The sequence below is a fragment of the Pundamilia nyererei genome, unplaced genomic scaffold (genome assembly GCF_000239375.1).
Source record: "Pundamilia nyererei isolate P.nyererei 1_Seehausen unplaced genomic scaffold, PunNye1.0 scaffold00283, whole genome shotgun sequence".
Taxonomy (NCBI): Eukaryota; Metazoa; Chordata; class Actinopteri; order Cichliformes; family Cichlidae; genus Pundamilia; species Pundamilia nyererei.
Genome location: NW_005187684.1, coordinates 175,594 through 187,262, shown reverse-complemented (window position 1 = coordinate 187,262; position 11,669 = coordinate 175,594). Strand labels below are relative to the sequence as shown.

At 39.7% G+C, this 11,669-nt stretch overlaps 1 protein-coding gene across 1 annotated transcript in view; it reads left to right on the top strand.

Moving 5' to 3' along the window:
* necab2 (N-terminal EF-hand calcium binding protein 2) overlaps nt 1-9,935 on the top strand; it is a 131,719-nt gene extending 121,784 nt beyond the window's left edge. The window contains exons 11-13 of the mRNA XM_005750644.1: nt 1,888-1,965; nt 2,704-2,795; nt 4,764-9,935. Of these exons, the coding sequence (XP_005750701.1) occupies nt 1,888-1,965; nt 2,704-2,795; nt 4,764-4,792 (199 nt within the window). The 3' untranslated portion in view covers nt 4,793-9,935. The remainder of the gene's footprint in view (nt 1-1,887; nt 1,966-2,703; nt 2,796-4,763) is intronic.
* The last annotated feature ends 1,734 nt before the right edge of the window (nt 9,936-11,669 follow it).

Below are 11,669 nucleotides of genomic sequence, written 5' to 3'. Positions count from 1 at the left end.
GGTGTCCTGCAACTTTTCCATGTGTCCCTGTTGCAATAAACCTGAATAATATTAGAACTTGACTGCATGCTGAGGTGGCAATTTAGCCATTTGATTTATGTTACAGCAGCTGAGTGAATGAACATGGTCCAATAAAAGTACTTTTAGAAGTACATTTTTTCCAAACACTTAAATTTACTTGAGTAAGGTTAGGGGTTGCCACTTCAGCATGCTGTCAAGTTCTATACTCTTGCAAATGACCTACTAATTTTATTCAGGTGTGTTGCAACAGGGACACATGGACACTTGCAGGACACCGGCCCTCGAGTTTGAGACCCCTGAGGTAAAGCATCTGATAAAAGTAGTTTAAAGTCAGTCATGTATGATAACTACAAAAAAGAGAAGTAATTTTGTCTGCTGACATCACCCAAAATACTATCTTATTTCTTTAAGTCATTGATGTAGCTCGGAATCAGAGTTATAATCCGACTACTTTGAGCATATAGATTCTACTGAGCAGTATACTGACTTCTGTATCTGTCACGGTCCTGAGTCTGATCACTGTTTTTTGTTTTGATTAATACTAACTTGTGTTTGGTTGAATTCTGGTTATGCCTCTTGAGGTTTTCTAGTTCTTACGTTTTGGTTCCTGTTTTATTTTGATAGTCCTGGTTATGCCTCTTGAGGTTTTCTAGTTCTTACGTTTTGGTTCCTGTTTTATTTTGATAGTCCTGCTCTGTGTTCCCCACCTCGTCTGCCCAATTAGTCCCAGCTGTTTCCCTGCTGTCTCCCATTCCCTGATTTATCCGATGCCTATTTTAGTCCTCTGTCGTCCCTGTTTTGTTGTCGAGCTGTCCCTCGTAGCTGTGTGGTTTTCCTGTGCTCCGTGTTCCCTTGTAACTCCTAGTTTCCTGTTCCCTAGTCTTAATTTCAGGTTTTTCAGTTTAGGTTTTATTTTGTCGTCTTCTAGTGTTTTAAAGCAAACTAAAGCTGCCTTTTTGAGTTCATCCCTGTGTGTACCGAGTCCTGCATTTGGTTCTTTCTCCTGCCTGCCACACAGCGAATCACAACAGCATCATCTTTTTAGTTTTTGCTAAGCTCTGAGCTCGCACTATGAAAATTGGAATCCTTGAAAGGTAAAATTAAAATCATGCCGGTCCTGAGACTAACCCCGAGCAGGCAGACGTGCAAGTGTAATTTCACGCAGAAACTGCACCGCACAGAGTGATCTGCTCAAACACGTCAACAGCTGCTTGATTTCAGAGCCAGAAAATTACCAAGAGGCACAAGTGCATATAATGGACCAAAGAAAATTGCTGGCATTAACAGCACCGAGTCTTTGAGTCGTTTTCTGCTTTTGTTTCTAAACCTAATTCCATTTGGGACGTTATATTGTTGGTTAAATGGGCAAATGTTAGGCATATAAAAACACATTAACGTGTCGACATGTCCATAACATGTTCCACTTTTACCATTGAAGCCTTTAAATGCGGCGCTTGCTGTGAAAACTGAGTTACGCTGTTAGCCAAGTGTGACAAAGTTCCCATGTGCACATTCACCCTCCTTTGGAATACATACGGAGGAGCCCGAGTTCATTACAGCAAAGTGTACCATCCAAAATGTCTCCATAACATCCCACATAATAACCTCTGTGCATTGATGATCACACTCTGATAGATGTTATTTGCTATTCTTGGTGTTAAGTGCAGTGACATCAATAAAATCCGAGATGCGATTTTCTGAAATATAAACTGTTATCTCGTGTCTGCTTTGTCTCCTTTACAAATGTATCCTTAATGTGCACTGCTTCACCGTTCTCTATCATGAATCCAACGTCTCTCACCCGTCCATATCACCTTCTGTCCACTTTCATCCTCTCATTCCCATTTTCCTCTGCCTCTGCTCCAGTGTGACTGCAGTGCGTCTGCCAGATGGTTTATCCTTTGTCGTCTATGAGTTCTGGGATGGCGAGGAGGAGTGGAAGAGGTGAGTTTTAATCATTTTTGGCTCCAATTTTATTCTTAATCCTGAGCTCTATCCGTCACATGTGCCAGTATTAAGAACTTTTCATTTTCCGATCCCAGGCTCCAACCATTGATCCAAAGCAACTGACAGAATGAAGCATCTGTAAACACGGAGAACAGCCTCAAAGTGATTCATTCCCCGTGCTGATCCACTTTGAAAGCATTAAAAGTCATTACTGAGCGCAGACATTCATATTGTTTAGGATATTGCCTTTGAGTCAGCACTCTTGGTCCCCTGAAAGTGTTTTGGAGCTGAGCACGCCGTTCCTTCTTATCCCTGTTCTAATTGATTGGTGATCACCCAATAAAAGGAGCTCTCACTTTTCTTCTATTACTGCCGTGAGCCTGTTTGAAAAAAATCCTCCAACATTTAATTAACATTGTTCAGCCATTCACGTGCTCCAGAGTTGCTGAATCACTCAAGTTGCTTCAGGTCATTGTGATTTAGTAATGGTTCTGGGCACAAGGAGAGGCTGCTGATGTAGTTGCCTGCTGATCCAAGTTTCTGCTCCACTGCTCACAGCATCTCCCCACCATTAATATTTCAAATCTTACAGTAAAGGCTAAGGGCCGTGCAAAGTGATTAGAGTCCATGTGTGCTTTTGAGAGGCTGTGTGCAAAGTCAAGACAGATGTGTGCATACAGAAATGCTGTGTGTCATTTAGTGTGTGCGCCGTCTCATGCTCTCCTCTGATTCCAGGCACCTCCAGTCGGCTCCCAACAAAGCCTTTCAGCATGTGAAGGTGGATACACTGTGCCAGCCGGAGGCTGTGTCCTCTGTAGCCGTGCCAGGTCAGTGGTAAAACAGTACAACTAGAGAATAAAACAAAAGCAGTGTGACGCTGCAGCTGAAATGTCCTCCAAACCATTTGTGAATTGGGACCAATGACCAGAACGATATCTGGATTTGGAATACTTTGTGATATTTTCTCGAGAACACAAAGAAGACAAGACAAAGTTTCCTTTTTCTCTGATTTTTACACATTTGAAGTAAAATTGCCAAGTTTTTCCTCTTTTGCAGTGATAAATAATCCTTTCAGATACTTACAAGCCTGCTTGTACAATATTACAGTTACATGTGAGAAAGGTCAATCTTTGTTGCCTGTAATGTTTGTTTGTCAATTTATTTCGATCATGTAAACAATAAACAGGTACATTTAGCAAAGAAAATAAGAGAGAAAAAAATACTACACAAAATAAAGTTAATACATTTCAATATTGCTTCTGTTCTGATTCAGTTACATATCGAAAGGGAGTGGGAAGAAGTACACACCTATTTAATCCCACCCCTTCGCCATAAGTTATCAGTTAATATTTAGTCAGCTTCCTTACTGATATAATCTGTAATAGAAATAACAAACAGATTTCTGATATATATACTATATAATATCACATCATGAAATGTTTCATGAAATTACACATTTTCCCTTTCTTTATAGTTCAAGAAGATCTTTATAACTCTTTTTGAATTGTTTTATGTTTGGACATTGCTTCAATTCCATATTCAAACTGTTCCACAGTTTCACTCCATGCACAGAAACACAAAAGCTTTTTCTTGTAGTATGTACCTTCCCTATTTTGAAGTTACAAAAACCTATGCAAACTGTGAACTCAGCATATGGACTGTGCGCAGTCTGATGTGCCAGCCGACATTGGGCACACAGAAATATGCAGTTTTAGGAACCCCACATTCTTCCACTTGGTCTCAAAATAATTCTGCAGCATGATAATGACTCCAAACATAAAGGCAGAGACATTAAAGTACTACAGCAGATGGTATGGCCCCCACTGAGCTCTGACCTCAACAGTATAAAGTCAGTTTACATAAAGAGACAGAAAAAAAAAGTTCAGGAACAACCTTCCTACCACAGAGAACGGAGGATGACTTAAAGACAAACAGTGGGAACATCAAAATATTTTTTGGTATCATTACAAGATTAATAAATAAATCTAAATCTGCCATTATGATTATTGATGAATCCTCATTTTGTCTTGTATGTCTAGAACATCAGAGAAATATACTGATTTAAGTTCACAGAAGGTCATGTCATAGTCGGAGGTTTACAGTTTAATATAATTCATATACAGAATGTTATTTCTGCATGGTTGTTAGTTGTGGTGCATTAAAAAAAATACACTACCAATTTTCATCGAACTAGTTACTCCTTTAAATTTTCATGAACATTTACATCAGATTCTTTCTGATCAACTTGGATCCAAAATCTGTTTCTTGGGGTTCCTGAGCAGTTGCTGACTTGCCCTAGTAGTAGAATTATCAGTAGTGCAGGTGATACTGAGATAACACAATATGTGCTAATATTACTATAAAGGTGTGATGCAATAGTACACAGTTGCAGAGCAAGTGTTCTATATAATGCTGAGAAAGTGATTAGTTTGTTCAACAACCCTGGATGTGTCATGTAAAATTTATAGGCATTATCTACAGAAACCTGGCTTTGGAATCTGCTTCATCCAAAACAACTGATGCTGGCAGGCATCCCTGCGCCGAGTCGCAGACTGTCAGTGACCCAGCTGATACTTGGCTGACTGCCTGTTTTATTGTCTAGTAATCACTTTTTGTCCATTTCTCTTCTTGGCGCTCTTCTTTCCCCCACGCCTGTTCTGCTTTCTTCTCATTTCCATTCAATCCATTTTTTTGCTCACTCTCCACATTGTTTTTTCACTCTGAGGCACGCTTTCTTTAAAAACTCCTTCCTTTCGAACCTTTTTCTCACTCGTCATCCCTCTTTCTATTTGCAGCCGTCTGGTGCAGCGTGAACAGGGACTGAGCATGAAGATATTCGACTACACGCCAAGACTCCTGACACTCCTCACTTCTTTAACTCCTTCCCCTCCAGCCCTAAAACCTTTTTTTCTCCTCTGTTTCACCCACCCCAATCCCCACAACCCCCAAACTCCCTCAACTCTTTTTGTAAGTACATGTTTACATAGTGCAAATGAATGGTGTCAACTGCGGTGAAAATTGAACAAACAGTGCATTTTACAACGTGAGATTACTAAAACATGTTTGCATCTCATCATGGTAGTTTGCTGGATTTCAAGATTGTGGATTACTTCATGTACATGTTTCTAATAGCTTTGAGCCACTGTAAGGTGGAGATTGTCATGTAGCAAGGACCCCGAAGGTTGAGTTTTCCATGTAGCAGCTTTTCAGTAGTCAGTTTGGGAATGCAGCTGATCACCACAGATAGCTCATCTGTGTAGCTGTCACTTTATAGTAGCTGCTTATTATATCTGTGAATATATCGCAGACTTTTGTTTATTTATTTATTTCATAACTGACCAAATTACCCTCGCATCAGCCATGACATTAAAATGAAGACTCGAAATACCTAGTTGACAGATTAGTTTGCGTTCTCAGGAAAACGGAGAAGTCTTTAGCTAGCTGTCCTCTCTTATGGATGTTATTTACCCAAAGCCATTTAAATATGACATTTAGCCTAGAACTTTATCTGGGAAAGTGAACACTGGCTCTGAATAAACAAGTGATTTTAATATGAGAGAAGAACCACTGAAGGGTAGAATAATGCGGTTATTTTACTGTACAGTTCCAGCTGTTCACCAGTACATGAATAGGAAAGAAACAGATGTGCTATTATAGAGCAGTGGTTCCAGTAGTAACTTTTATATCCTCACATAACAATCAGTAGATGACCCCATAAGGCCACCTTTTAAGGTTAATAATCTTATAATGACCAAGTATATTTTATCTCCTCCATAATTTTCCGATTTTGTTGCCTTCGTTTCTTCTGTTCACTCTCTTAATCTCTTTTACATTCACTCTGTATACAATGGCTGTTCTGAGGGTAATGTCTCTGATGGTTTACTGGCTGTTACACGGTACTGTTTCTTTAAAGCACAGCTAATCCCTGTGAAGAATGATGTCGTTTTAACCTGGCACCAGTAGAAGAAGGCCAGCTGATGTCAGTTCTTCTCAAGGATTTGCATGTGTAGATGCTAACACAAATTCCTGCTGGTGTTTTTCGGTGTAGTTTTATTTTAACTAAACACATTTAAGGGATCGTTTCTGACGCGACACGCCCGCTACCTTGAGAAAGCGACTGCTTAGAGAGACAGGCAGCACCTCACTGTTCTCCATGCAGATAAACTCGGTTTGATTTTTGCCTTCTGTTCATGCATTCCTTGTCTGAATTGGTGATGGGTTGCTTATATTAGCTGTGTAAGTCTAGTGGAGATTGTACATATGAAAATGTTGTTCTGTTATGATTATATTTGCATTTACTGACATCTTTTAGTGCTATGGTACAAATCTTATCCTCAGTGAAAGTGGCAGTAGCTTCACAGGTGCTGCAGCTTCTCTAACCTGTTTGTTTGAATCCAAATAGCTACCATCCGAAACAGATATATGAAGAACACTGAATATAAAGCCTTAAACATCACCACATGGTTGAGCAGGTAAAGGATTTTAAAAGGCAACTTCTTTTTGATGCATTTTAAATTCCCTGTAAGCAGAGAATTCCCCACTTTCGGTGTAGACATCAGATTGTGTTTCATTAATATATGACATTATTACCACGATGACAGGTCTATTCAGCTATTGAACATCACTGGAAGAATAACCTTGAATTTGAAATAAACCTTCACAACACTTAGCGTACTGTAGCAGTTAGATGAACCACCTCGGCATTAATATCTCGAACATGTGATCACATGTATTGCCACTACTGAACCCACCTTTAAGTGCAAAAAAGTCAATGAACAGGAGGATATTATGGAAAGTTACAGCTCTTGCAAATTCCAGGACATCAGGGTGAAATGGAGGACGGACATATTCGACCTTTACGTTAAAACCCAGATGAGCTTATTATTTGGACGTGACATCAACAATATTGTTCGGTAAAGTCTGAAAACCGGCTGAGTTCAGTCTTCACTGCACATCAGCCCACACACACTGTCAAACAATCAGATTAAAAAAAAGCACAATGTAAAAATGAGTGAATATTGTGACTTAAGCATAGTAGAGTATATTAGAGGTCAATGAGTATGATGAGAGTATGTAGAGATATATTACTGTCTAACTGGGTAAAGACTTGTTAATGAATCACTGCTCCGTTACAGCATTATTCTTTCAAAGGTGCCATCTTGCCATCCACCTCACTGTTGAGTCTATTCTCTCTTCACCTGTGAAGACAGCGAGTCTGTCATCTGCTGGCACTGTGGTGGCAGTGAGCGGGGATCCAGCTACACTGACACTAATGTTGATTGTTACCTACTTTTAGAACTCCGGGCTGCGCTCAGCGGGGCATGACTGTGTGACACGTGGAAGTGTTGAACATTATTACATATATGGTAACAGAAATATGTATAACAATAGGCTTGTAGAACAGGCATGCAAAAGCAGTATTGCATTATCTGTGAAAATGTATTTACCAACCTGTGAGTGTCTCTTTTAAAGGTACCCTGTGGAAGTTTGGACCACTAACAGCATTAAAGAGCAGAGATTTCACAAATATAGCAATGAATGTGTTAAACAGTGTATGATTTGGGCTATAAAGAGATCTGCTTTGTTTTATAAGGAAGAAAGCAGCGTAAGAGGGACTATTGCTGTGCCACTTATCATCTAACTTGTTGTTTTGAAATGGTCCAACTAAAATGAAATTTGCAGGGTTTAAGAATAAATCTAGGTGCTAATCTGGACCTGGTAAAGTTTCAAAACCAAGTCTTTCAGAGGAATTCAGCAATGCAGTGACTTCTGCAATTATCTGACTTCTGAAATTAAAGTATCAAAACCTTAAGTAACTAAGTAGAGACTAAGTTGCAAAATACAAAAAGTACATTGATCATGAGATGTGTCTGTCGGTTCTCCGTCATGCAAGTTAAGGTAGCCTTGAAAGCTTGAAAAGAAGACCACTTAAACACTTAAAGTACCTTGAGGTGGTCAGGTTTGACTTGATCTGTTAATACAGCCTGTATAGTGTATGCAGTTACTACATTAACCCCACAAGGTGAAAGGTTACCCAATAACCACCTGCTTAATATTAAAACCACAATAAGAAAACTTCACAGGGTACATTTAACCTCTCACTTGTTGGAACAAAAACCCCAACATATACATATATATCTCAAACTCCAATCCTATTTGCGTTCAAGAAGGAGCTACTGTATTCTCAATACAAACAAAGCCATATTGCATGGATTAGTGTTTACGTGTAAGTGATTTACTATACTGATAGCCATAGATTTACAGTACTCAAGCCTGGCTGAGTGCAACCCACATGTTCTAATTAAGGGATCTCCCTTTGTGTACATTGTGCCCAGCTTGGCTGGGTTGTGTATATGAGATCGATAGTAAGTGAATGGTCAGAAACACCAGTACTGTTTCCTGTTGATACATTCCTGAATGTCCCTCAGACTGTGCAACCTGTTCTTTTTCTATCCTCCTACTTCTCAGTGCAACCCGTGCTTCGTCATACAATGAAAGAGTTATGCCACTGAAATGTACTGAAGCATGGCTGAGCAGAACGTTTCCTGGTAACATTGTGAAAAGATTAAACGGCAGAGGACCTACAACATGTTGAGATCAGGCCTTCTGTAGGCGTGGATTAGTTTATGTAATTGTTGTGATACTGGTAAACAGGAAACATGTCACCTGGTTTACCTCAAGAAACCTAACATAGACACCATAAACGTGACACCATAGACTATACATAAAAGATGGTCATAGCCACCATGATGTCACCAATCGGTTCTTGCCTGTGGCTCTATGATGCCAGCCAGACTCCTTTCCTTCCTCCTGCAAGTGCATGATGGGATGCAGGCCTGATTCACAGAATCGCTCAATTCAGTTAGTTCACCTTAAACACGATAGCTAGCCAGTGCCAGTCTTTTCACCCAAAGCAAACACTCAAAAAACTAAAGTCATGAGAGAATGGCATTAACCACAATGTTGGTCTTCGGTTTTTAAGATGGGTTCTTAAAAATGATATCCTGAAGGTCATCAACAAGTTTTAGGCATATGCAGTGCAGCATTTGTCTCCACCCTGCTCTGCAGATACATCAGACAGAATGTATTTCACGAACCTGGAGCTCCTCTATCTAGATCCTTTGTAAAACCAACTCAACCTGGCCCTAAAGGCCCAGAGTAGGAAATACAATCTGCATGGGTGATCATGACCTACCCTACCATCACAAGTATTGCAAACCAAAGAAGCACTTTAAGCTCTACACAAATGACCTCCTTAGCCATTGCAATATATACCCCAACTACTCTGAACCACTAGCAACCTTTGCTATGGTGACTGAACAAACACCTTAAAAAGAACTTCCCAAGAACACCAGAGTGCAGCTGGCATGAACCCAATATTTGGCTTCCCTTGCAAGGTAGAACCAAGTCTCATTATCTGAGATTTCTATATAAAGACTGCTCCCTTTGCCGTCACTCAAGACATGCAGGCTACATCCATCTTTTATTTAGAGTCTATCCAAGAGAACAAGCCAATCAGTAATTTGCCAAACTGACCGACATCATGGCCATAACTCTTCCTTTCTATGGCTGTGTTCTTTTCTATTCTTCAACTGAGTGCATGTCAACTGAATGTCCAGTAACTTCTTTGCTGTAGTATTAGGCAATGCTACTCAATGGGTTTTGTGCATTTCTTACCTTCTTTGTTTTCTAGTATTCCTATGAAAGAGACAGAGACTTAAATCTATTATATAAAATATATGACTAGAAAAATGGCATTCAAGAATGAACATAACTTTTATGGCAATGTTTAATTAAATATTAATTCTTAATGTATGTTTCAGTAAAAAAAAAAAAAAGCTTTCTCTTCTTAAGTGTAGAGACTTATTGCAGGGATGCAAGTATTATATTTGGTCTTTAAAGAATATCTTGTTGAAATTCTAGATGATGTAGAGTGATGCAATTCAATAAAACTATAAAACTGAAAACTGTGCTGTATGGCTTTGATATTAAATGCTGCTGGTTATTGGGAATTGTGCTTTTTCTTTTCCTTCCTGTGTAAATGTTGTGGCAGATGTGTGATTTGAACTTTGAGCCATAATATGGTAATGTTCAGTCTGCATGCACACTACAAAAAATAAATTATTGTGGGTTTATCTGGTGTGAAACCTATAATGTGGTAAATGTTTCCCTAGCATGTGCTCCAGAATAGCTTTACTCAGAAATACGTTGGACACAAAAACTTAACACTGGTGTTATACATCAATCATACAGAACAAGCATAGCACTACATTAGCTAATCAGCAAAAATGTCCATCAATGTCTACGTACAACTCTCAACTCAGTGCAAAGTAGTATTTAGACACCATTTAATCACAAGTCATTATCTCTCTTTTTTCCCACAGTGTGCCTTTTGTACTGTCTTCCTCCCATTACCGCCGCCCCTCCCTGATCCTGATCCTGCCGAAAGGTTTCTTCCTGTTAAAAGGGAATTTTTCCTTCCCACTGTTGCCAAGTGCTTGCTTAAAAGGGGTCGTCTGATTTTTTGGGGGTTTAAAGCACCTTGATGTACTGCTGTTGTGATTTGGCACTATATAAATACAATTAAATTGAACTGAATCCCAACAGGACACCAGACGCAAAACCTTGTAGAGCTATTCAGCAGTGCTGTTGAGCAAGTTAATTATAAAGTTAAATATTCATGAGGTAAGCCATTAAATTAGTAAAATAAAACTGCAGACCAGTAGATCACTGGGGGGAAAACTGAGCATGCTTCTACCAGTTGGTGAGTGGCTGCAGGAGATGGTTTACTCTTCCTTGCTCACAGTTTTGGATGCTGAACCCATAACATCCTTGTGATTGCTTTGGATAGGTTATTGCTTTTATATTGTGCGTAACCCCCAATGATTCAAAGTGCAGGCTGCTATTCAAACAGAAAATAAATAAGCAAAATAAGTTTACAATTTGCTTTATTCAGTTGTCTTTTTCTTTTGTCTAGTAAAATTAATGTCATGAACTGGCTGTGTGCAGGCAGGAATAGGACCCAGACGCAAACAGGACTTTAACTCAAAATACAGCTTTATTCGCTGAATGGGGGGAAAGGCGATACAAAACTAAACTGGGAAATTCATAACTAATCATACGGAGAGGCACACAAGGAAACACAGCCAAGAGGGAGGATGCGACAAAGGACTGAGGGAGACGCATAAACACACAGAAAGATAACAAGGGACGTGAGAGCACACAAAGAACGCAGCTAGCACGAATAATCACAACTAGAAAGGCCAGGACCAAACACAACATGACCTACACCAGAGGTTCCCAAAGTGTGGGGCCCACCCCCTAGGGGGGGGCGCGGTATGAAAATAAAAAAGAAGAAGAAGAACTCTTGGCCACTGCTAGCTTAATGGACAGATTTCTGATGGAGCGCCCACGCAAAGCAGGAGATGAAGCATCGCCAAATATGTTTCCAAACCAACTTCCTTCCAAAGACTAGAAAATATGGTGAAGCATATCTTCCCTTTGGCTTTACCTGCACAAGTGCAAAGGTAGGTCTCCCCTGCAGAATTGGTTTTCCCTGTGTCGGGAGCAGCGCTGGGCTCTCCAAATCACAGACAAACAGTATCCGACATTCTTGATTTTTAGCTCACAAACACTTCTTGTAATAACTAACTACTCCTGACATTTTGGAGATGTTAGCTCTTTATACAGTAAAGTTACAG